Source organism: Syngnathus scovelli, chromosome 12 (genome assembly GCF_024217435.2).
Source record: "Syngnathus scovelli strain Florida chromosome 12, RoL_Ssco_1.2, whole genome shotgun sequence".
NCBI lineage: Eukaryota > Metazoa > Chordata > Actinopteri > Syngnathiformes > Syngnathidae > Syngnathus > Syngnathus scovelli.
The window spans coordinates 14,087,544-14,114,591 of NC_090858.1; the positions used below are offsets into that span (position 1 = coordinate 14,087,544).

Below are 27,048 nucleotides of genomic sequence, written 5' to 3' on the forward strand. Positions count from 1 at the left end.
ATGGAGGCCGCGCGGAAGTTCTGTGTTCAAGATGGATGCCCCCGCTGGGGGACATTCTTGAGTAACAAGAAGAAGAAGGACGAAACTCGTAGTCATCCACCAGTTGAACATTACAAAAATGCTGAACATGCCTCTTGGGGGTCAGGGATGGGTGGTCGGTCAACTTGACTAAAGAAGGGGCCTCAATTCCGTGTCAGATATCAAACAGCATTTACCAGGATGTGCGCAGACAGTCAAAAGGCTTCTTCGTGTTTTTCGGTTTGTGTCGCATTACTTCTTCTCTCAAGTTCTTGGCTTGGGATCCACTTTTTTTGTCCTCTCTCTTGCCTTCTTATCATTCTGCATTTATTGCAATACGGTCTTCTCTGAGTTGTTGAGTGCATTCTTCTCCAACTTCTTTTCTTTTCTTGTCTGACGTCTCTCTTTGTCTCTTGTGAGAAGAGGGAGGTGGAAAAAAAAAGTGCGGTTGACAGCCGCAGCGTGAACAATCGTTCACAGGATCTCGGCCCGTGAAGTCGGTGCGATGCCAATGACAAGGAGCCTGAGATAATAGGCATTTGCTATCTTTGCATTGACGCCGACCGGCAACTTTAACCTCCGGTGAACCTCGGCCTCCCGCTCATCCCTTACCTTAGGAGAAACGTCGGGTGTTTGGTTGTGTGCTTTTGTGTATTGTGAGAGCCTTGAAGTTGAATGAGAGCTCCTTCTTTACACGTGGCCAAAATGAGCCAACCTTCTGCTCATCTATGTAGGTAAATACTTTGCTGGGCTAAACCTGCCCACCTTCCAACGTGTTGGCATTTCCCTGACAGGGTGAAATTCCCCTCATCACGTGCTGAGCTCTAATCCAATGTGACGCAGTCAGTGGTTAAGCGTGTCACTCACTCGCTCGCTCTGCAAGCGCTCGGCCTTGTCCTCACTCAGCCCAAACGACCCCCCACTTACTCCCATTTGGCACGGAGCGATGAACCTTTCCGGCGCCCGATAGCATGTCGCTAAGTGTTAGACGACAAGCTGGACAGGAAGCGCAGGCGGGGAGCGATTGAGGGAGATCAAGATGCGTTTTTGGTGGGAAGACACAGAGACCATGGAGTGCTGCACTACAAAAAGTAGGCGTCGTCAAAACAGGAATAAATACTAAAAGGAGGACTGTGAACTGGACTCTGCAAGATGAAGACAGCCAGCTTCCCTTCAAACGGGTTTATTTAGATCAATGTTTCCCAACCTCTTTTCATTCACCGCACACCTTTTCATTGGAAAAAATCTCGAGGGACACCACCAACAAAAATCTGTTAAGTGTTACACCAGCTTCTATATTAAAATCAGTTATGTGACAACGAAAGACGTAAAGTCCTATTCCTATATATGTATGGAGTCGAATAATTGAATACAAATAAATATTACCGTAATTTTCGGACTATAAGTCGTGTTTTTTTTCATAGTTTGGGTGGGGGGGCGACTTATAATGAGGAGCGACTTATATGTGAATTTTTTTAAACATTTTCCAAAAAAACAAAAAAACAAAAGTGAAACCGCGATGAACGAACCGCGATGTAGCAAGGGATGACTGTAATTTGAATTTCAAGTGACGTCAGCAGCGCGGCGTGGCGGTTGTTTACAAAAAGGGCAAAGATTGATCACGGGATGACGAAGATGACGAAGGGCCCCACGTACTACCGGCATCATTAGCGGCTTTGTTTCTAAGTGACACGGAGGACGAAGAGTTTGAAGGATTTAAGGATTTGGAGTGACACAGAAGGTTTGAAAAACTATTATGGCTTTTACGCACGCCCGGTCCTACTCTAGGGAGCTCTCTTTCAGCTCCGTGGATAGAAGTCGGGGGCCGGCGCTCGGCCGGGTGGCTGTCCGGGGACGGTGGATGGGGCTCGGTCATGGCTTTTACGCACGCCCGGTCCTATTCTATGGATCTCTCTTCCACCTCCGTGGCTGGAAGTCCACGCCGCCACACGCCTGGAAGTTTATTTTGTTAAATAAAGAGCCGTTTACCAAACCCACGTCCTTCCTTGTACTTTGTTAACGCTACAATATAGTTAGATACTAGATCTGTGGAATAACGACGAGGCTGACGTCAGGGCGCATGTGCGGCGTTGTTGACAAAGGACGACGAATTTGATTGATGGATTTAATGATTTAGAGTGCATAGATGGTTTGATAATGTTATTGCTTATATAATAGTTATTTGAAGTGCAAGCGCCGTCAGCGGCGCGCACCCATTGTTGACAAAGGACGATCGATGGATTTAATGAATTGGAGTGGCACAGATGGTTTTACAAACGTGTTATTTATGTAATAGGTTTTTTTAATAACTCTGAATGTTACGTCAGGCCCGTTCTCAGCTCTTCGTTTGTGTTTATGTCACGTTAGCATACCTATCGTTTAGCCTGTTGTTGCTCGTTCAAGTCTGTTGTTGGTGTTGGATTTTGTCGAATACATTTCCCCCCCAAAATGCGACTTATACTCCGGAGCGACTTATATATGTTTTTTTTCACGTTATTGCGCTTTTTATGGCTAATGCGACCTATATTCCGGAGCGACTTTTAGTCCGAAAATTACGGTAAATATTCTTTAAACTATTTCTTTTTTTAAATAAAAGTGAGTTTTTTAAAAATGATTTAGCCAGTGTAAGGAATAAACTATTGAAAGTGATTGCGATTAAAATCCAAAAGAATCAACATGACTTTGTTCACTGTTTTAGACTAGCTCTATAAATATTTCAACAATAAGAACAAAGTCACTTTTAAAGACGCTCTGCTGTTCTGACAGCAGCTGAGTGGCTATCACAGTCGAGGTGTCTCGACTTCACTGTGTATTTTATGTTGGGGAAAAATGAACAATCCAGGTTCTCCGGTTGAACTGCATACTCTGATTTCCATCGGACCACAAATGCACCACAGCCGTCATAGTGTCACTGTTAGCAAAAGCACACAACAACACACACATAAACTGATTATGTGTCGATGCAGTACAATCAGACCAACGCAACATGAATTATCAAGATTCTCCGATTTGCCACACATGCACGATTAGCAAGCGGCTGACCAGGCCTTGCGCTAACTGACCAGTGGTATGGCAATCCGCTTTACAATGCTCTCCGTAATTAATATTGGACAATTCCCAACGGCACAGCTGAACATCTCTCACAGCACACCAGTGTGCCGCGGCACAATGGTTGGGAAACACTGATTTTACATGACCTACATCTGTAGAATTGGGCTGCTTCTTATTTCACGCTAAACTTACTCATTACCAAGAATGAAGTTCAAATGCGGCTGTCACCTCATCCTTTTTGTTGATTCTTATTTAATCTCAGTCTTCCTTCCATGCCGTTCTACGCCAGGAGATGACAAATACGCTCTGGAGAATGCATTTAGTAACAGGCCCACTTTTTGCAGAGCGTTCCATTCACACAAAAAGGAAGAGGGTATGTTAGGAGTTTAGATGACAAGAGTCAGGTGGGAAAGGTTGGTGGATAGGGCTTGTGTGTGTGGGGGGGGGGATGTCACTCTTCTTCTCCAAGTTTGCACTTACCCACTTTTGTGAGGCAAAAAGCAGTAGAAAACAAAACAAACAAAAAAAAAACAAGAGAAAAGCAAAAAGTGAGAGAAGGATGAAAACGGTCTTGTCTGCATGCCATTGAGTGTATGAGGCTGACGACTTTTGGATGGGAACTCTTGACTTTTTTAAAAGTTTTTTGCTCGTCTCACTCGAGTAGTTTGCTGTTTTTGTTTTGGTTACACCAGGCGTTTGGGGAATTTACCATTTGACGGCTGAGGCTGTTTGTCAGTTAGCGTTAACAGTCTTTTCACAGCGCCATGCCGAGTACTCATGCTTTTTTAGATTTAAGCATGGACGCGCATATTTTGCAAGCAACCTTGTTAGCGGGCTCATTTTTGGTCCAACATTTCCACGGTCCTCAGGCACCGCTGCTTGAAAAGTTTTTGCTTCCAGGAACATGTCTGATTCAAAGCTTTTAGTCGCACCAACGACTTCCCAGGTAGCAAGTGTCAAGGTTTTCTATGCTCACACAAGAGTCCCCAGTTCTGGGCTGACACAACACAAGGTTCCTGTGTTAAAAAATCATTCTAAGTGTTGGTCTGGTCTCACGTGTAGCCGCAAAGCATCTTACTTGGATCGGACAGGATGGAGTCGGTCTTGGGCAGGAACTGATCACAGCGGATGCCTTGGTAGCCTTCTCGACACCTGCGGGCGAGGGCAGAGGTGATGTCATCACATTGGAGAAACAAACCGCCTTTTGGAAACGGAGTGCTGCTTCTTGGCAACTGATTCATTCAAAAAGTTTGTCAGTCTATGCATGAGTGCAAGATCCAGTGCTGCCTCCGGTGGCCAAGGTGGGCACCCCAGCAGGAGTGGCTGGATGCATCATGAAATCACGCCACGCAAACTGTTTCAGGCTTTACAATCCATTTTATGACATACAACGCCATAGAGTGGTATTTTTCCAATCCGTGTTTGTTTTTTGGGAACGGCAACATTGTAGTGGCAAGTTATTGACAACGCTCCAAAAAAGCGTGAGTGCTTATGTGGCCGTGCCATTTATGCTAACATCGCTAAGCGTTGCGACGCACAGTGAAAATCATTCAAGAAACTGAAGCATGACTCGTGAGTTATTCAACTTTTGTTCCTAAACACAATCCAAGTCAACACAAATTATGCACCAAACAAAACAGTCCACTAGGTTTGTGCCACGGGAATTATTTGTTTTCCACTCAGGTGTTTCTCGACTTGAGTCTCTTTCTTGCCGGCCCGGAATATTGGAAATATTCTCTTGTGTCTCCTTAACAAGCTCATCGTCATGCATAGGCGCTCCCATACGTGCTACGTCTGATGTCTCCGACAAGACGCGCAGCACGCATCCATGCGTGTGAATGGTTTATGGTGATAACCCAAAAATGAAAGGTGGATTGTGTATGCTGACATCAAGCTTTAACACAAGGATTTTATTTTGTCGTTCACTCATACGTTCACACCTCAATTGAGCGATTCAAGACGTTTCATGGATTCTGTTTGCGAACCGACTCAATGTTTCCTATTGAACTTTGTGGAAATGTAACTAAAGCAATTTTTAAATAAAGGCGGTCATGCTAAGATTGTTCAAAAAGAAAATTATGAAAATTAAATTAAGTGAGGGCAATGTCACCGTAACACGAGCACAAGCATGGCGCACTATACGATTTGCTGACTTTGGAGCGGTCAAATTGTTACGAGGGAGTTCTTGGTTGCGGAGTTGAACTGGTGGACCTGATGAATAAAACATTGCGACCGAGGCGGGCGTCTGTCTTGTGGAAAGCCTTCAAGAGAGCAAAGAGCCTCCTCAATTATTCACACATGCTCACAAAATTTTAAATTAATCCCCCCCCAAAATAAAAACTTTTAGCACGCAGTGGCCTAAAACATTTGGGTCGAAAACATAATGTCCCCTTGTCACACTTCACTAGTCTTGTTCCAATTTTGTAAAAACAAATTAAAGCCACCTTAGTTTTAGATATTACAAAGCAAACATTTTACACATGTGATGTAAGTCTATTTTTACATGTTGCATCATCCTCAATGACATTAGCATAAGCACTCTTGGGCCACCCGATTAGGTACACCATCTCATTTTGTCAAATATAAGTGCGGTATGAAACACGTCATGTTGCAAATTATGCTCCCAAACAACAACACATGCACAGACAGCAGAAAGAGTGAAAATAACGTTTTCAAAGTATAAAATAACTTTTTGGTTGGGAGCAATGTTTCTTTTTTGCCTTTTTCATCCTCGAGTGCTTCTGAGATGCCAACAAGCGGCTGAAAGTCTGCATGAAAATATGGTGCGTATGAATTATGAATGATAGCAGGGAAGACTTTTTAGCCTACAAGGAAAAAAGAGACGAGGTCGACGATAAATTGGAGTGAGGGCGACGGCGGCAGCTCCTTTGAGACAAATCAGCTTTTTTTTCATTGATTCATTGCTTCCTTCATTCCATTTTAAGGAAAACGACCACAATGACGCATTCCGTTCATGATTTTTCCTCATTTTTGTTTTTTCTGTCAACAACTTACTCAGCCCATCATTAGGTTTCATAAGAACCAATCATGTTAAGATTGTGGCCAGGATGCCAATTAGAAGAGATTTACAACAACAAACTAGAATAGAAGCCAATGTTTAAGGGAGGAAAGGAGTGATGGAAGTTTCTGGTATTAAAGAACAAGTACTTCATACTAAAAATCATAAATAAAAGTGACGTGCTAACATCTGCTGTGCGATCGCAAGCGTCGTTAAAAAACACGTCCGCTTTGTTGGAAAGGTGAGAGCGGCCCATCATTCGCAGACTCTTCCCCTGCCCTCAACATTGGATGACTTCCAGCACAAAAAAAAAAAAAAACGGCATCATTTTGTACATGACAAACGACATTTTCACGCTGCCCCTCAAAGTGACTTTTTCCATTTGATGAGATGAAAAGTCTCTTTTTGGACAAATTTTGGAGGGAGCGCAGCGATCCGGAACATGGCTAATTCCTCTTAAAATCTGAAAAAGTGCCAGTTGATCTATTTGAGCATGTGCAAAAATTTTGAAAAACAGGCAAAGTTCTGTTTGGAAGGCTCTCAACGGAATGGACCGCTGGATGTAGAATAGAATCGAATAGAATGCCTTTTATTGTCATTTTACAACTTAGTTGTACAATGAAATTTGGAGATCTACTCCCTTTCTAGTGCAAAACATTACAAAAATTTAAAAAAGTATAAAGGAAGTCTAAAATAAAAGTGAAAGATTTTATTTACAGTAGAAGTATAAGTCTAAGAATAAAAGTGAACAATCTTATTTACAGCATGTTCAATGTAGGTATTTATATTAACCTGAATGAGGTATGTACAGAAAGTAAATAATAATAGTATTGCACATAGTTTTAACTATTGCATGTAGTGTTAAGAGCAGCAGCGACAGTGTGTGTATAAAGGTGCATTGGTGTTGTATTATAGCTAGTGTTGTTTGCTCTCAGAGTTCAGTGTGGTGATGGCTCTTGGGAAGACACTGTTTTTCAGTCTGGAAGTCCTTGTACGAATGCCTCTGTAGCGCCTCCCAGAGGGAAGCAGCTCAAACAGCTGGGAGGCGGGATGTGTGTTGTCTTTGATGATGTTGTGAGCTCTACTGACGCACCGGGTGTTGTATAAGTCCGTCAGGGAGGGGAGAGGGCAGCCGACGATCCTCTGCGCTGCTTTGACTGTCCTCTGTAGCCTCCCTCTATCTGTAGCAGTGCAGCTCCCGTACCAGGTGGTCAGGCCGTACGTCAGCAGGCTCTCAACGGAGGAGCGGTAGAAGGCCAGCAGAAGCTTCCAATCAATACTGTTCTTCCTGAGGACTCTTAGGAAGTGTAGACGCTGCTGAGCCTTCTTGATGACAGCTGAGGTGTTGCGTGTCCAGGAGAGGTCATCAGAGATCTGGACTCCCAGGAATCAGATGTCGTGGACCCTCTCCACACTCTTGCTGTTGATGTAGAGGGGAGGGGGATCTCTTTTTTTCCTTCTGAAGTCCACGATGATCTCCTTTGTTTTCTTGGTGTTCAGAGCCAGGTTATTTGCGGAGCACCAGTTCGTGAGCTTCTGGACCTCCTCCCTATAGGCTGTCTCGTCACCATTCGAGATCAGCCCGACCACTGTGGTGTCATCAGCAAATATGACAATCGTGTTGTTGCCGTGGGCCAGACTGCAGTCATGGGTATAGAGACAATAGAGGAGGGGGCTCAGCACGCAGCCCTGTGGTGAACCAGTGCTCAGTAGAGGAAAGGTCTTTAATCCAGGTGCATGTGAGAGGGGGGAGGCCCCGAGTGTCCAGCTTTGTAACTAGACCGTCTGGGATGATCGTATTGAAAGCCGAGCTGTAGTCCACAAAGAGCATTCTCGCATAGCTCTGCTGCTGTTCAAGGTGACTCAACACAGCATGCAGAGCTATGGGGGCAGTCCTTGATGTGTTGGAGAACCAGTCTCTCGAAGCACTTCATTATTACCGGGGTGAGGGCAACAGGGCGGTGGGGGTGACTTTTTTGGTATGGGGATTATTGTGGCTGACTTCAGGCAGGTGGGGATGATTGCTTGTGCCAGCGAGAGGTTAAAGATCCTGCAGAATATCGGGGACAGCTGGTGGGCGCAGGCTCTGAGCACTTTGCCAGCCTTCCTGGGGTTTACTGCCTGGAGCACACGCCTCACCTCCTACTCCTCTACAGTGAGTGGAGGGGTGCTGGGATCTGGTGTGGATGGGGGTGGGGGGAAGGCTACAGCAGGTGAATGAGGTTGTGGTGATTCAAAGCGGGAAAAGAAGCAATTGAGCTCCTCTGCCAGCGACTCACTTGGGTCTGACGTCACATCACAGCCCCTGAAGTTGGTGATGGTCAGGACGCCCTGCCACACCTCTCGTGGTCTGTTGCTGGCGAGGTGGGACTCCATCTTCCTCATGTAGTCCGGTTTGGCTTTTTTAATCCCTTTCTTCAGGTCAGCCCGAGTTGAGCTGTAAAGGGCTCTGTTGCCTGACCTGAAGGCAGAGTCACGGGCCGTGAGGAGTGAGCGAACCTGGCTGGTCATCCAGGGTTTCTGGTTGGGAAAGACCCGAATGGTTTTGTCCACACATACAGTTACCATGCAGAACTTGACGTAGTCCAGAACTGTCTCTGTGAACATAGCCAGGTCTTGGTGGTGAAATAGGTCCCAGTCTGTGTTTTGAAGGCAATCCTGGAGTGGGCTGAGTGCATTTCCAGGCCAAGTTGTTACAGTCTTTGTGGTGGGCCTGGATCTGCGTCTGAGAGGAGTGTATGCGGGGATGAGTAGCAAGGAGAGATAGTCTGTCTGTCCGAGGTGGGGGAGGGGCATGGCTCTGTTCCGGTGCTTGATCTTGGAGTACACGTGGTCCAAAGTCCTTTCCCCTCTTGTTGGGCACTTAACGTGCTGGTGAAACGGGGGAGTACAGTCTTCAGATTCAGAGTCTCCTGCTATTATGTGAACACCATCGGGGTGGGCCCGCTGCTGTTCATTGATGGTGTTCAGCAGGAGAGAGAGCGCCGCGCTAGCGTTAGCATTTGGCGGGATGTAAACAGCGGTGATGATCACCACTGTTATCTCTCTCTGTAGAAAATAGGGCCGACATCTAACAGACGTGTACTCAATATCGGTGGAGCAGTGCTTCGCTATGATGCTGCTGTTGTTCCACCAGACCTCATGCACGTAGATACAGAGCCCCCCACCTCTATTTTTGTCGGAGTCCACAGTCCGATCACAGCGGTGTAGCAAGCGGCCTGCTAGCTGCACGCTAGCATCGGGGATCTTCTGGTTCAGCCAGGTCTCCGTGATAATGAGGGTGCAGCAGTCACGAACATAGCAATTTCCCGCAAGCTGTAGTTCCAGATCTTCCATCTTGTGGGTGAGGGATCTGGCGTTGGTGAGATACAGGCTCGGGAGTGGTGGCTTGTGCGTTTGGTTCTTTAGCCTTAGCGGGAGGCTGGACCTGCGGCCTCGTTTCTGCTTTCTCTCTCTCCTCCGCCTGCGGCGTTTCCCAGTCCCGACAACAATCCACGGAGAGTCCGGCCTGTCTTGCTAGTTCATCCGGGATGTTTTGGCTGTATTGAAATTCCCTTGAGAGTGCGGTCTTATGTCGATAGCCGATGTCTAGGAGGTTCTGTCGGCTGTAGTGGTGTACCGCCGACGCAAAAATATAAAAAGTCCACAAATAGACACATAGAAAAAGTAAAAACAAACACTGAAGGGAAGAGCCGTGAGCCGCAGCGCCTGAGCGCGCCGCCATCTTGAATCAGATTAGATTCTGCAAATGTCAGTCCATCCATCCGTCCGTCCGTCCGTCCGTCCATCCATCCATCCATCCATCCATCCATCCATCCATCCATCCATCCATCCATCCATCCATCCATCCATCCATCCATCCATCCATCCATCCATCTATCCATACAGAGACAAACAACCACGCGCACTCGCACTCACATACCTATGGGCAATTTGGAGTGCTCAATCGGCCTACCAAGCAGGTTTTTGGGATGTGGGAGGACACGCAAACTCACACAGAGAGGGCCGGAGGTGGAATAGAACCCCCACCCTCCTAACTGTGAGGCGCACGTGCTAATCAGTGTGCACCATGCCGACCATATGGAACGTTCACTGAGGGATTGCATATCTTCTCAATGTGTGATATGAAAATGTGTGGAATGTCGTATTGGCGTCACTTTGACTGGAGTGCTGCAGCATCCTCCCTGAAGCACGTTCATAATAAAGCAAAGAGTCATCTTGCATACGCGTCTCCGTTTTATGATGGCAATGGCATAAACACACCGATCTGTCAAAGACTTGTGTCAGCGCAAAACAATACTCTCCACGTTTAATGACCGTTATCAACTGCCAGGCATCACAAGGGAAATCATGGGCACACAAAAGCACGCCAACGTAGACGTAGGAACCTTTCAGACGTTAACACGTCGCTCCGCCAAACACCCCTTTGATGCACATTTGGTGTCCAGCACACAGCGGCCCACAGCTCATCTGACCCTGAGCCCATCTTTGAAATTTTACAATTTAATCTCAAACATTGAACCTATATACATTCAGTATTTGTTTTATTATAAAATGTAAATCATAATGAATAACAATAATATATACTACATGCAAAGACATTTGCATGTCACGCGTGTCCAGGTCCCTTTTATAATATATAGATAATTGGAATCAACCTCCCATCTATCCAGGAACCTGTCCAGGACCAGGAAACGTGCAAGTAACATCTCTACAGACCCTTTTCACCCAGGTTGCAGTCTGTTTGAACTACTCCCCTCCGGACGGCGTTATAGAGCTCTGTACACTAAAACCAGCAGACACAGAGACAGCTTCTTCCCCCAGGCTGTTGCTCTGATGAACTCACACCACTCTTAGAGTCTCAGAGTCATTACTGTGCAATAACATCCTGCTCTCCACACCTTTTTTGTCTACACTGTTTGTACTATGTGTCCTCTCTGCATCCATTGCAGCCTGGTCATCCTAGAAGAGGGACCCTCCCATCTGTGGTCTCTTCTCAAGGTTTCTCATTTCCCCTAGCTGGAGTTTTGAGTTTTTCCTTGCCCTCTTGGGAGTTTAAGATCAGGGGATGTTTGAGAATATCTTCCATTTTTCACATGTCCTGAGTGTTGTTGTTAGTCACCTAAATGTTGAACAGAGGCTGTGATTTACCGAAGTCAAATTCCTTGTTTGGCACGCTCAAACATGGCGAATAAAAAAACTCTTGAATCGTGAATCTTTTTCTACGTACGTGTGTGCAATCAATCGTCCGTCAAGGTCGCGCGTGACATCCGCTGAGAGATTTCTTTTGGACGCTCTTCAATGCGTGTTCGCGTGTGTGCGTTTTGTACGCGCGTGTTTCGTACGCCATTGTTGACGTTGAGTGAAACAAACGGACGCTCTGCTCTCCCTGGCGCTGGGACGTCCTCTGTATGTTCTTATTTTCACTCCCCTTCACTGTGATTATATCACATCTACGGGGGGATTTATTTCTTTGATATTGTCTTATATTCTTTTCCTTCTAAGTCCCCGCGGGGCAATTAAAGGCGACTGCCACCTCCGTAGCATTTCCATAGCTTCCATCGCTACACTTGGCGGCGGAGCATCGGCGACACACGTGTGCGTGAAAAGTATGTGTGGGAGGTATACTGGGAAGCACATGATTGCTGGCTGAGACGCGGGTGGTCGGCATCCGTGCGCAGCTTGTTTGTCAATTTGCAACCAAAAAGTGATTACAAAGCAGATGAGCCCGAGCTAATATTTGTGAGGGCGATATCAACATGGCAGCGCGCAAGTGGTTTTGCCGAGGTATTGAAACGAGGCCCACGCGCACGGGCGCTCCGCCGTGGTCAGCAATGACATAATCGCTGACGCTCCTGCGAGCCGCTCGGAGCGTCTGTGCTGAAAATCCTACCTACCTTGCATCACAATAAAGCACCAAACATTTGTCTTTAGTACAACAAACTTAAAACACGTAAATACATGTACTGCCGTGTGTGTGTGCCAGTTTGTGTACGTGTCAGCGTGTGTTTGTGCGTGTGAGAGTAAGTGTGTGTCAGTGTCAACTTGTGTGTTATTTGGCAGTGTGTGTGTGTCAGCATGTGTGCATGCTCACATGCGTGTTACGTACAGCTTCACGTGTGGTGAGCAGCACGCGAGTGTGTGAACTGGCTCAGTATAGGACCCCCCCCACGCACACACAAAATCGGCGTAACCTTCCAAAAAGGACATAAAACGGCTTATAGATTAAGTTGTGAGAAGCATTCGGATGATCGGCAAGCACCTGACGAACACCCAATCTTCACTTGATTACTGCTGCCAAGGCCAGACAGTGCAGATGGAAACTTGAGCATTTGGCAGTCTGATAAAAAGCTTTGCCCAGCACTGAAGACAAACTGGACAGGCACTCAGTGGAGCATCCGACCTCCGCCAAGGCCAAACTGTGGACTCAAGTGCAACCAAATGAAAGCTGAAAGCAGCTGTGATGAATGGGCTCTCGCACACATTCAGGCCCTCCAAGAAGGACCAATCATTACATGTTCTGCCCACACACACAGCAAAAACCTGTTCAATTTCTTTGTGGTCCATTTGTCTAGTCTAACTGCTTCACATCCAAGTAATCCTCTATGATGGACTCCCGAAAAATTGACAAAATAACCCTAAAATGGCCACTTAAAGCAAAATGGCAGACTTCCAGGTTTTTTTCAGGCTACAGACTTGTTGCGACTTTTTTGTGGGTCAGCTAATGATAAACATACCAACTGAATTTCATATGACTAAGTCAAACTGGCTTTGAGAGCTGAACTAAGTGTGAATGCCAAAATGCAACTAAAATGTGTCACGAGGCAGACAGGACAACCAAGTGCGTGACAGTTTGCTTATTGTTCTTCGGGGAAAAGGGACGTGGAGATGGGGTGCACCGTGTCAGATGCGAGTCAATACCAATCTGACAAGTCAGAGTCATCAGAGGAAAACGTCTCATAAAGCGTCGTGGGCAGGAACCACCGACAATTTCCCATCCTCAGACGTGGCGTCAGGGGGCGCCAGATCAGATTCAGGAACGGGAGCAGAACCGGACCAAACGGCTTCCTCTTGGACGACCCCTTCGAATGGCAGGCCAGTCAGAATGCAAAGCATGAACTGCCGGAGTGAGGCCAGGCTGCAGACCTGGCGACGGCAGCCGAGGAGGAGACTGGGCTGCAGCTGATGAAGAGACCTGGCTCACGGCTGCTCCCTACGGCATGGTGATGGAGCTGGAAGCCGAGAGGTAAGGGCACTGGCTGAGGGTGAAGGATGGGTAGGGGCTTGCGACAGGTGTGAGGGGGCTAGCAAACTCATCCCAACCAGATCCCTGCCAGGCGGTTGCTCATGGGTTTCCTTGGGCAAGAAATGGAGTGCATGGCCCTCACCCCTGCAGTATAGGCACAACCTTGCTTGGAGGAGTCTTTGACATTCCTCCGGCGGGAGGGAGCCGCATCCCATCTCCATGGGCTAAGACCAGCCCGGCTGGGCGGCAGGAATCTTCATGAAGGGCTGTCTGGCTGAGAAAGGGGCCCCGTCACGGGGCGGACGCCAGGCGGGGTTGAGCGTGTGGGGGTGCTAACGGCCCCGACTTGCCCCGTTCTTTCCTTCGCCCCTGTATTAGGCAATCAAGGCGCGTGGTGAGCTGGATCGCCTCATCTAGCATCAAGGGGAGCTTGTACGGCACCAGCTCATCCTTTACGTAGGCTCTTGTAATAAACGTTGACAATTGACGACGGGCTCCAGGAACTTCGACATACCGTGACACGGAAGTTCAAGTCGTAGTCAGCCGGCGTGTGATTCCCTTGATGCATTTAAAGGAGCTCCCGAGAGGCTTTGGTTTGGGACATGCTCACCTAAGACCTTGATCATCTTGGCCACGAAAGCCTTAAAGATGAACACACAGGAGTCTGGCGATCGAACTCCGGAGTGCCCCAAAGGTGAGCCTTTCCGGTCAAGTCCGTTATTGCGTGCCCCACTGTGGCGCTCTCCGAAGCGAAGATGCGTGACTGGAGAGCATATTGAATGTGGGAGCTGGACAAGAACTGCTAGACTTGTCGGGGATCGCGGTTGAATCGCTGGAGAGCAAATTGAATGTGGGAGCTGGACAAGAACTGCCGGACTTGTTGGGGATCGCCAACGTTAGGTTCTGGAACATCAGGTGCTGGGGTCGGAATAGCTGAGGACAGGGCGCCGGGGTCCAGAGAGTGGCTGGGTAAATGGGACGGAGGTGGTTGGACGCGTCAGGTCCTTGAGAGCCTGGCGGACTTGGGCCAGCACCTTACATTCCTGCTGGATCTGCTGTTGCTAAAAGCTGGAGCTACTGACGTTGCTGTTGTTGTTGTTGAGCAACCGGGGCCGGTTGCAGGGTGGAGTTCCCTCTTCTAGTGATGCTGCTCATTTGTATTGCGATCTGATGACCCTGGTTGGGAGACTTCCGGCAGGTCTTTGGCTTCTTTCCACTTCTGCCAGATGCCCAGTGTTTTCAGTGGTTTAGTTGCCAATGACTCTGCCGTCCAGTCAGGGTCGGGGGACGTGTGTATTCTAGGGTAGTCTGTCAGCGCATGGATTGCAGTTTCTTGCCGCAGTCCACCCTTGCGGCAGATGTTGTTGGTTGCTCTGTTGATTTTGAGCAGCCAACTCTTTAGGTGAGGATGGTGCCCACTTCGGAGTCTTGAGAGGGTTACTTGGTCCTCTCGACTGAGGGCACTTTCATCCTTGTGGTTGATACTCTCCTTTCTCCCCGAGGACTTGGCAGAGCCTTTCGTGTTGGATTGACTTTCTTCCGGTCGCTCGGCGGATGGCTGGCTTGGCAGTGTCATATTGCTACTCACCTGTTGGTTTATCTTTCCTCCCAGGGTTGCCGCTTCGTCCGCTCTTTTGTTTCCCAGTATACCACGATGTATACCACACCAGACAAGTGTGAGTTCTATTTTCTTGCGGGCCAATGAGTTGAGCAGGAGTAGGATTCTCTGTTCATTTTAATTTTCGAGGGGATTTGAAAGTTGGAATTTTTCAATCCTCTGTAGGAGTGAGAGGCTGTCGGTGACTACCCTCGCTTTGATAGGGCTAGTATCTGCATTGATTTCCTGAAGAGCCAGGACCAATGCTCACAGTTCGGCTTGGTAGGAGGAACACTAGTCCCTCGCTTGTTCTGCTACGGTTTTTAGGACTTCAGGGTTTCTTGGGGGCCCTTTCATCACTACCAGTCCTGCACCACCCTTTCTTGGTCCTCCTTCTGCTGAGCCGTCAGTATAGATTGTGAGGTCGTATGGCGTCGAATCTTCCTCAAGTCGGTGTAGTGTGTTTTTGCAATCTTCAGACTTGTTGGGGGTTTTCTGTCCTTTGATCTTGAATGAGATCTTTGGTAGTTCGAGCCATGGTGGGAGAAGGCATGGGAAGTTTGGTGGATGGTTACCTTCGAAGATTGAGTTCCAGCATTTTTCAAAGTCAAAGTCAAAGTCTCCTTTATTGTCAATTCCTCCATGTCAAGACACACAAAGCGATCGAAATTACGTTTCTCACTATCCCAGGGTAACAAGACAGAGTTCACAACGCACATACAAGTAAACAACACAGGAAAAATAAAACAAGAAGATGAACAATAAGAGTGATAGCACGCTAGCCGCTCCCGATGCACAGCAGAGTCCGGAAAGATGACAGTCAACCAGGCCACTGTGAACACGAGCACACAGCAGGCACGCACTGTCCGGTTCGTGGATCCTATCAGGCGAACGCAACCCATCTTGTCGTCCCGCGAACGAACGTACGCCAGTAGAATGGAAGGCACGGCTGGGCGAGGTGGGGTGGCCGCAAGCCTGGCCCGATGTCTCCGCGCTGGCCCCTCTTCCGCTGCCTCGCAGACCCGCTGCCGACGCATCCCAACAATGCTCCAGGACGGAGCAGTCCGAGCTCACGACGCAGTCCAACCGGGGGAGGAAGAGCAGGCCAGTCCGGCGTCGCTCCATGACGAAGCAGTCCGAGCGCCCTTAATCTCTCCGCGCCAAAGTCCAGAACGCCATAAAACCCACTTCCGCCGATGTTGAGCAGAACATGCCCGCCGCACTAGTAGCACGACGTATCACACGAGACGAACATACACAAAACTGCCGGACAAACACTCAGTAAACACTCACAAAACACCGAACGGGACAGAGAGTGGCCGCTGCGTGTGCACGCGCCGCCATCCTAGAATTCTTGTGCAGAAGTGCGCAAACTGGCTTTTTTTGTTCTTTGTCAAACTTTTTTGTCTGTGAGTACTCGTCTCGGGTTGTCCGTGTCCAGGCGCATAGACCTTTTCCATAATATTGTTCCGAATTGTTTGGCTCTGGTTGCTATTGTCGGTAGTTTGGCCTCTGCAAGGGTGGCTTCCTTAGGTGTAGTACGCAGATGGCCTGTGATTGCTCTGCTGGGACAAGAAATCTTCCGGTTGCGATGTAGGTGCTTCGGGGGGTTCTCTTGTCGTAGCCCCAATCAGTGTAGGTCAATTTCCGGAGAGCGCCTACTTGCCGTTTCATATGCTGAACCACCACTTGTGCATGAGGTGCGAAGGTCAGCTATCGGTCGTAGATGACGCCAAGGAACTTGAGCGTAGGGTTGTAGGCTAGGGGGTTTCCGTTCAACACTAGGGAAGGAGTGCATCTTGATTCGTGGGAGTGGATGCTGAAGAATGAGGCTTCCAACTTCTGTGCCGAGAGAGTCATCTTCCACTTCTTGCTCTACTCTGCGATGGTGGTAATTTTCCTTTGAACCTTTGCCTGTGCTTCATGAAGGGATGTCGCCTGCGCCCACACAGCTATGTTGTCGGCGAAAAGACTGACTACGCTGACGCAGTTTGTCCAGCTAAGGCAACAGCAGCTCCAGCAGCAAAGTCAGTCAAAAAAAGACTGACGTTGTTGCTGGAGCTGCTGTTGCTGTAGCTGGACAAGCTGGGTCAGCATAACCATCTGCCTAGAGATACGGCTGACGTCCCACTCGGTGTGCACCAGTCGACCCAAGGCAGAGAGGCTCTGCGCGCTGGTTGCATCATTGGTCAGTTTGTTCTGTCACGATGCAGACAGGACAACGATGTGCGTCACAGTTTGGTTATTGTTCTTAGGGGAAAGGGACGTGGAGATCGGGTGCAGTGGGAGATTGACTGGAGGGCGAGGCGAGAACGGGGTTGGGGACAGGCAGTCGGTTGGGGCTGGCGGCGTTCGGGCGTCGTCGGTCAGTTGGACGGAAACAAGGTCGGCAACTGGAAGAAAGTGCAGGGCAAACAGGCCCATGGCAAACAGGCGCAGGGCAAACAGGCGCAGGGCGCAAACGGGTGTCATGCGGGGACAAACTGACAGCAACTGGTTGGGATCATGGGGTTTAAGTAGGGCTGAAATAACGAGCAGGGACAGGTGTAGATGATTTACTTTATTGGGGGGCATGGCTGAGAATGATCGATGTCAAGGAAAAGGAGTAGCTGGGTGGCAGGTGACGCAGGCACGTGACAATATGAGCCAGTCCAACAAAATGGCAGCCTTCCTGTGTCTTTTCAGGCCTGTTGACAGGATTGCTGACACTGGCGGATACATTTCCAAAAGAACTCAGAAGGTCGACAAGAGTCATCAAATTTTGCCTCCATGCTTTGCTACGTGCTTCAGATGTAATTGGAGTCCCATTCAGAACGTTTGAGTCAATTAGCTTAGCCATGTTAGCGCTTTGAAGTGAAAAGTAAATTATAACCCCAGAATGACTTTGACTCTGCTGACAAGATCTTAATTGTTTCGTTAATGGGACATGCAGGATCAACATCATCCACTTCTTCCTTCTGCGTACGCTAACGAGCTAGCTGCCTGAGGCAACCGTGGCAGATAAGTGCACACTGGATGTAAAATTTGGGGAAATGAGGTTGGCGGGAATGCGTGTTAACACTTTAATTAAACAATGGTCTAATCTGGTTAGTCTCGCTCGTCCAACATGACGAAGCAAAACTTTGCCTGATGATTGCAATCGACACATGCAACATGGTGGATTAAACCCAGATTATTGTGCTCCCTTGTTGGATTAGTGTGAGACCGGAGCTCCCGACATTGATGACTTGAGATCATTGATTCTAATTGATCATGGACGTCGAGTGCGTGTTAGCAGATGGCTGATTTGATTCATGAAGGTCTAAAGTCTTGGTTTTATTTAGATCTTGCAGGCATGTTGGCAGGCAACTTTCTGCTTTGTGGAGGATGCTTACATTTCTGAATGTGTGTGACAATGGAGAGTATTGTGTGTGTGTGTGTGTGTGTGTGTGTGTGTGTGTGTGTGTGTGTGTGTGTGTGTGTGTGTCGTGGCAGCAGAGGATAATTTTCATGCTTGGCCGATCACATTCAGTTTGACATGCTTGGCCTTCAGCATTTCCTCTAAATATTTAGCGCTTGGCGGAGACCAGGTGAAGGTTCTGGACGGCGGGGTCATGCCTGTCGCATTCCCCGACCTCTCCGTTCCGACTGGAAGTTGCTCTTTAGGTCTCTGGCTCTCTCTTGCCGCAATTGCGGTGGCAATGTCGACCGACGCTGAGGACAGGAAGTGACCTCTGATCACGTGATGAATATTTAACCGCAGGCTACAGTCGCATATTAGGGAAAATTGACTTCTGGTACAGCGAGCGCTACCTTTTCAGGTTTAATTAGTTTTGTGACCAAGCGCAAATTTACCCGTATATCAAATCTATTTTGCCCACTGAAATGAATAGAGAAGCCATTCAGCCTTTTCAGCCCCCAAAACCACCACAGTTTGCTTTCTTACCTTTTCAATCAAGGAAAATAGGATAATTGTATCATATATAATGAAATATAATACATATAATAATATATATAATATAATAAAAAGTATAGATAAAAAGGCTAAACTCATAATAATAAAACAACATAATTAATTAATCAAAACAATAAAGAAAAAAGCGAGTCTCTATTGTACAATTTGGTATAAAATCATGGAGCACAATAAGATGTTGGTCTTGAAAAATCTGTCAAAAAACAACTCAAGATGACATCAGCTGCTCTAAAAACAGCTGGCAATGAACGATTTAACACACGTTGGAACTTTTTCCTTCACCTTCTGAATTGTAAACACAACACACACACACACACACACACACACACACACACACGTGTACACGCACGTGTACACACACACGTGTACACACACGTGTACACACAGCACACACAGCACACACACACACACACACACACACACACACACACACACACACACACACACACACACACACACACCCACAACTGCACGCACACACGCGCACACACACACGCACGCACACACACACACACACACAGCTACACACACACACACACACACACACACACACACACACACACACGCACACACACACACACACACACGCACACACTCACACACAAAAGCATTATCATGTCTCTTCTAATTTAAAGTCGCATGCTCCATGTCGATTTGTTGTCTCTTCTTGGACGTCTTTCATTTATAATTCAGCAGAGACTAACTTGATACAAACAATATTTTACGAGAACAAGATCTCTCACATTCAAGTGCTTAAATATCTCATTGGCTAGTTAAAGTACAACAGTTGTCAAATGATTGAAAGTGTTCATGCAAATACAGTGGAGCCTCGGTTTTCTAATGTCCCGGTTCTCGAACAAATCGGTATTCGAACAAAAAATTCCAGATTTTTTTGCCTCGGCTGTCGGACGAAATTCGGTTGTCGAACCTCGCGAGATGAGCCGAAAGGACCTGCATGCCAACTGACTCCGTTCGTTATTACTTTCTCGTTACTCCGAGGATTGCATCAACTCTAATCATGCCTCCAAAGGAAGCAAGTGGGAGCAGTAAAGCCATCCTAAAACACAAAGACGCTCCTGAAGCAATGCGACAGTGAGCGCCCGGGGCGCTGCGGTTGCGCGATCGGCCTAAATTAAGCTCCCTGTGCACTGATATCCACTGAAATTTTGGAACCTCCATTAGGACTTTAAAAATATTTTCTAAATTTTAGCGAACGCTCTGTCACAATAATGCGACCAGCGTGGTCCAGTTGCGCGGTCGGCGGCGCGCTGCAGTTGCGTGATCGGACAAAATTAAGCTCCCTGCGCACTGATGTCCACTTAAATTTTGGAAAGTACATCAGGACTTTAAAAATATTTTCTAAATTTCAGCGATGGCTCTGTCACAATAATGTGATCAGCGCGGTGCAGTTGCGCGGTCGGCGACGCGCTACTGTTGCGCGTTCGTCGGTGCGCTGCAGTTGCGCGATCGGACAAAAATACGCAAATGAAAAAATGCTTTAAAAAAGCGTTTTTTATTTTGCTTGGAACAGATTAATTTTTTTCCCATTATTTGTAATGGGAAAACATGATTAGGAATTCGAACGATTCACTTTTCGAACAGCCTTCTGGAACGGATTGTGGTCGAAAACCGAGGCTCCACTGTAGTTGGGAATGTGCAACGCCATCACCGACGCCGAAGCTGAGGTACGTTACACTTTATGCGGAAAAAGACTCACAATCTGATGAGATTCACTTTGATTACGACGCATGTACTTGGAGTACTCGTGCGCTACATCTATAAAGTTTTGTGTTTTGTATTTTGCCATCGTTGTTGTCAAATTTTGTCCGCTCACATCGCGGCTCCATCTGTGACCAATCCGGCCATCTCGCATGGGCGTGCGTTAAAATCGAGCTCTCCGAGATGCAATCGTGCGAGTCGTCGCCAATTTGCCCCTATGAATATTCAGCACCGCTTTGCATTTCTTCACACAAATCTGTCACGTGGATTTCCCCGGCGGAGCGGAGCGTCCTCGCCGCTCATTCGCTCGCCAATTAAAAAGCGCTCTTCGGGATCCGCGCCATTCCTGCCATCTATCAATCTTGCCGAGATTCCTCATCCGTGGAATAAAGCTGATTAGCGATCGGCAAAGTCGTTCTGCTAAAATAAGCATGCGCATTTGTTCCCTCTCTTCTGGCGTCAGATCGCAGTGCTCACTATTGATTGACACCGTCCTTGCTTTTGTAACGCGCACATACAGAATGTCAAGTCCTTATATACACAATATAGAGTCAAGCCCGAAATGGTTCATAGCCCTGGGGTATGAATCATTTGGTTTGCACCGGTGTCCATCCTCAGCGGTACACTGCAGTTGCACGCATGTTACTCTGATGACTTGCACCAAATAGAAAAGTACCTCAGTGGCTGCATTTGCATTTGAAGGCAGCAGCCCAAAAACATGATGACGGCTGTACAGACAGCTGTGATTTTATTTCCTTCACTGTTGTCTTCTTCGGCTGGCTTTTCGAAGGGAAGATAGTGTCATAATATTGATGAACAGTCCGAAAGGGCCGTTCCACATTTCCCTTCTTTGGAATAGCGATGGCAGCTTGACGGATCAAGCAAACTCACTTTGAATATGACTCTGTCGGAAAAAACAGTATATATATATATGTATATGTATATATATATATATATATATATATATATATATACATATACATATATATATATATATATATATATATATATATATATATATATATATATATATATATATATATATATATACATATATATATATATATATATATATATATATATATATATATATATATATATATATATATATATATATATATATACATGTATATATATATATATATATATATATATATATATATATATATATATATATATATATATATATATATATATATATACATATATACATATATATACATACATACATACATACACATACATACATATATATATATATATATATATATATATATATATATATATATATATATATATATATATATATATATATATATATATATATATTTATATACCGTCAATCAGTGTCGAAAACAATCAGCTTGAAGTTGTGGATGAATATGTCTACCTGGGTTCAACAGTCGCCAGCAATTTGTCACTAGATGCTGAAATCTCAAAGCGCAGAGGCAAAGCCTCAGCCGTTATGGCTAAGCTTCACAAGCGAGTATGGGGTAACCAAAAACTCACAGTGAACACCAAGCTCAAAGTGTACCAGGCTTGCGTCCTCGGAACATTGCTGTACGGTAGTGAGTCATGGACCATCTATGCTCGCCAAGAGGACCGACTGGAAAAGTTTCACATCCGGTGTCTAAATCGGATTCTGGACATCACTTGGCAAGAGCGCGTCACGAACACTTTGGGGCTGGAAAAGGCTCGTTCCCTCAGTATGCATCTCCTGCTTTGTCAACGTCGAATGAGATGGCTTGGACATGTGCGCCGCATGAATGATGGAAGGATCCCAAAAGATTTACTCTACGCTGAGCTCGCTTCAGGACATCGCCCGAGGGGTCGTCCAATGCTGCACTTTAAGGATGCATGTAAAAGAGACATGGTCCTTACAGGTATCGACACGAAAAATTGGGAACTTTAAGCGATGGATTGTAAATCCTGACACCAAGTCATTCATGAAGGAGTAAGGAAAGGCGAGGAAAAAATAATCCAGCATTTGGAAAGCAAGCATGAACGCAGGAAACAGAGACAGGAAGCTCAGGCCCAAGAGCAACCAACTCAATTCGTATGTCCGGCTTGTGGGAGAGACTGTCATCGGACTGCTGAGCCACTCAAGACGCTGTACTTTACTCCAGTGATTCCATGCTCCATGGCGCTACCATTGTCTCTCTCGGACTGGTATGTGAGCATTGTCTGTATATCTGAAGCATTACTCTGTCAGCTTCTGTTTAACTGTGACAAAGTGGTCAGTGAACACTTATTTGTGTTTGTTTACTTGGGTGTCTTTGTGTCTCTGCTAGGTGTGCTAATGTTGCACTAAGTGATGCCGCAGGCCACCATGTGTGACTAATGTCTGCCTGCTAACAGTTTGCTACACAGACACAAACGCAAGTATGCAAATGAGGCTAATTACAGTCTAAGTCAGGGGTGTCAAACGTACGGCCCGCGGGCCGGAACTGGCCCGCCAGTGGGTTCAGTCTGGCCCGCGGGATAAATCTGCATTATTAAAGACGAATAAACGTAATTTTCTTTAAAATGTGCAGTTCCTATATTGTCCGCTAGGGGCGCTGTGTTTTAGTCAATTCTATCGCTTTACCCGCCTTTTTCTGTTGACCCTGGCACCCTCTTCAGTGAAATGTCTTTGTCAAAAAAGAGAAAAGTGGCCACAGAGTGTCGGATTTTTCAAGAACAATGGACCTCTTCCTATATGTTCACGGAGGTGAATGGGAAACCCGTGTGCCTGGTGTGCATGCAGCAAGTTTTGGTGCTTAGGGAATACAATATTCGGCGCCACTATGAAACTCAGCATGGAGAAAAATACAACAGCTTGCACGGAGAACTGAGAAAACAGAAGGTAAATGAAATACTGGAGGGTCTGAGGAAACAGCAATCTGTTTTCACCCGGAGCGAGAGGTCAGTGATGCTGCGGTGAAAGCCAGCTACGTAATTGCTAGCCAAATAGCATTAGCGTCAAAGCCGTACTGTGACGGGGAGTTCGTCAAAAACTGTATGCTGAAGGCTGCCAAAATTGTGTGTCCTGAGAAGCGACAAGCTTTTGCCAATATTAGCTTGACGAGAAATACTGTGGCAGACAGGATTTCGGAACTATCGGCAGACTTGGACAGCCAACTGAAACGCAAAGGGGAGTCATTTCTGGCATTTTCCATTGCAATTGATGAGAGTACTGATATTACGGACGTCGCTCAACTGGCCATATTCATTCGTGGAGTTGACGAGACTGACTGTCACAGAAGAGTTTCTCGAGTTGGTGCCTATGACCGACACCACAACAGCTGATGACATTTTCCGCTCCATTGTTGGAGCACTGGACAGAGTCGGGGCGGACTGGTCCCAAGCCGTAAGCCTGGCTACTGATGGCGCGCCGTCAATGATTGGGAAAAAGGCAGGTCTTGTGACAAAGTTCAGAGAGAAAGTACAAGCCGCAAATGGAAGAGGTGATTTTTTGACATTTCATTGCATTTTGCATCAGGAGGCATTATGTTGCAAGTTGCTTAAAATGGATTACGTCATGGAGGTGGTTGTCCGAACTGTTAATTTCATCCGAGCCAGAGGTCTCAATCATCGTCAGTTTGACAGCTTTCTCAGTGACTGTAACATTACCCATGGTCTGCCATACCACACTGAAGTAAGATGGTTAAGCAGAGGTGCTGTGCTGAAGCGCTTCTTTGATCTACGTATGTGGGGAAATCGGACAATTCATGGAGAAAAAAAGAAAACCTATTAAGGAATTACAGTGCCCACTTTGGCTGCAGGACCTTGCATTTATGGTTGATATTACAGAGCACTTGAATAATCTGAACAAAATGTTGCAAGGACGCAAAAAAATTGTAACACAGTATTATGACAGCATACGTGCATTCAAGTTAAAGCTCGCGTTATGGGAGACGCAGATGGCAAGCGGTGACCCTGCTCATTTTCCCTGTCTCAGAGGTGTGCGCTGCAAGCGTTAATCCTGAAGTGACACAGTACAAAGACAAGATTTCAGGGTTGCTGAGGGAGTTTGAGAAGCGATTTCAAGTCTTTAGGGAACTTGAGACAGAATTTGCAGTTTTTCGCTCACCATTCACAGTCAGAGCTTCTGATGTGCCCGTTGAAATGTAACTTGAAATCATTGATTTGCGGTGTGATGTAGAATTGAAGGACAAATTTGCTTCTGTGGGTTTGGACACATTTTACAAGTATCTCCTACCAGGCTATCCTAAATTGAAAGCACTGGCTGCAAAAATGTTGTCCATGTTTGGGACTACCTACCTTTGTGAGCAGGTCTTCTCAGTAATGAACATTAATAAAACAAAGCTTCGCTCAAAGCTCACACATAAGCACTTAAATGAGATTCTGAAACTGGCTGCTTCTCAAGACATGATGCCTAATATTGATGCAGGCTAAAAGATGCCAAGTTTCAGGGGCCAATACTGAGCAAGACTAAATCCTATGGAATGCTGGTTTCAACATTGCACTATAAAAATAAACAGCTCTGAATATTTGCTGTTGTAATTGCTGGGAAAGTCAGTGCTAGTCAGTTTTCTTGTCAGTTTTCTTTGCATTATTTCTTATGCATGCCATATATGTTATGTGAGTTTTGCACTTGAATAAATGTTAAAGTGAGTAAAAGTGTTGTTGAAATTGCACATACTTTTCTTAAAAACTCTTAGGTTGTTCATAATATATTTAGTAAAAGGGACAATTCATTTCATATAAAGATTTTTATAATTTACGTCTTCTTCTTTACACTAATACAAAGAAAAAAAGTGGACTTATTGTTAGTTCTATGTAATTTTGGAATGAGTTTACTGGTCTGGCCCCCTTGAGATCCGATTAAGTTGTATGCGGCATCGAGTACGACCTTGATATCCTTCCTGCCGTGGCCGCATCGCCGCTCATCACGTTTGCACGCCTCGTCGGATTTAATTGGGTGGGCCGCACACGCCCCAGCGAGTCCAAAGGTTGCGGTGGGTCGCCCTGCTGACATTTGATTCACGTGGCACTCGGAAAGCACCGAGCGGCAAGTGCCTCGGGGTCAACGGCGTCGGGCGGCGATTGGACTAATCAGAAAAAGGCGGGAAGGACGGGACAGGTGAAGTCAGGTGGGGACAGGTTTGCTTCACATGGGCACAGGAAAAACATGGCGACAGCCATGCAGAGTGAGCCGATAGCAATAACGGGAATCAGAAAATAACTCGGACCCACGGGGCCCACTCGACTTGGTGGGCAGACATATTGTGTTGCAATCAACTTGAAGTTGAACACAACTTGTATGTCAAGGCATCAATGTAATCAGATTCCCAATTTTAATCGGCTCCTCTCCCCAAACTTGCGCTTAGAGAGAAAGGAAATGAACATGATATAATTGTGATTCAAAACAAATTGTCCTTTTTCTTTATCTTCCTGGTGCCAACTGAGTTGAAATAATTTTCCCATCAATTTCCACAGCAAGACCATGAATAATGTTTTGGGGGGGGCACATAATGTGCGTAATTTATCATTTGCAGTGCCGCAAGCTACGGCCCCTGGCCTCTAGTTTGAGAACCGTGGCTGTGGAATGTTTCCCAAGTGTTGAATAAAACATTCGGCTTCAAGTTGAGCCTCTCTATGGCTCGCGTCCACCTGCGAGTCCGGAAGTTCCTGCCAACGTCAAAAGAGCTTTTTTGGCTTCCTGGCGGCCGCATTTGGACTGCTAATGTTTGCCGCTATCAAAGACGTCTTTGACGGTAAAGGCGCACGCACTTTTATCGGAGTGGAGGGAGAAAGGTAGGGATGAAGATGGGAACGGGTGGGGGGTGCACCGTTGTGGGGATCAATGTCCTATTTACACATTTGGACGTGGTATGGACTGAGCAGCGATTAACTGGCCTATAAAAGCTTTTGCGATACTGCCTTAAATCTGCCATAGGGGACGACGCGTGGCGCTAATGTGGCACTCCATCACCACAGGCAGGACTGCGGCGCCGATAAATAAAGACACGCAACAATGTGAACCACTAAATTGTGCGCTGGCACTAACTCGACTGCCTTGAGAGCGACTCGCTTGGCTTTTCCTCATTGTTTGGTGAAGCCATTGAAAGCGTAGCGGCGGCTGCATCTGTCCTCGACGACTTGCGGAGGGGTTATGATTTGTTGCAACTTGCCTATTTTATAAAAGCTAACATGGGTACCTTTGCTTGGTACAGGTTGCACTTCAGCAAAAGTTGGCATCAACCGTTTTGTGTCATCTGATTATTCCAATACAAGCAACCCGAGTTACATGCTATATTTGTGTACTTTGTTATTAAATTCTTTACGAATATGTTTGATTAGTACAACACTAATATCAGGGCCCGATTGGCTGATTTGAGCCCTTTTTGACATAATCATAAACCTGTGAGCTAGTCTTGTTTTTTTTTCTGAAACAGTAAATGCCGTTGTCATACCGAAGGACATCCTTCCACCGTTTGATG

General features: G+C 46.5%; 1 protein-coding gene across 3 annotated transcripts in view; it reads right to left on the reverse strand.

The window, feature by feature from the left end:
- The window catches only part of LOC125978202 (pro-neuregulin-3, membrane-bound isoform), a 158,044-nt gene that overhangs the window by 6,893 nt on the left and 124,103 nt on the right, over positions 1–27,048 (reverse strand). For all 3 annotated transcript variants that reach the window (XR_007484927.2, XM_049735354.2, XM_049735355.1), the window contains one exon: positions 4,148–4,221. Coding sequence is in view for 2 of the 3 variants with exons in the window: in XM_049735354.2 (XP_049591311.1) it covers positions 4,148–4,221 (74 nt within the window). In the remaining variant the exon portion in view is untranslated. The remainder of the gene's footprint in view (positions 1–4,147; positions 4,222–27,048) is intronic.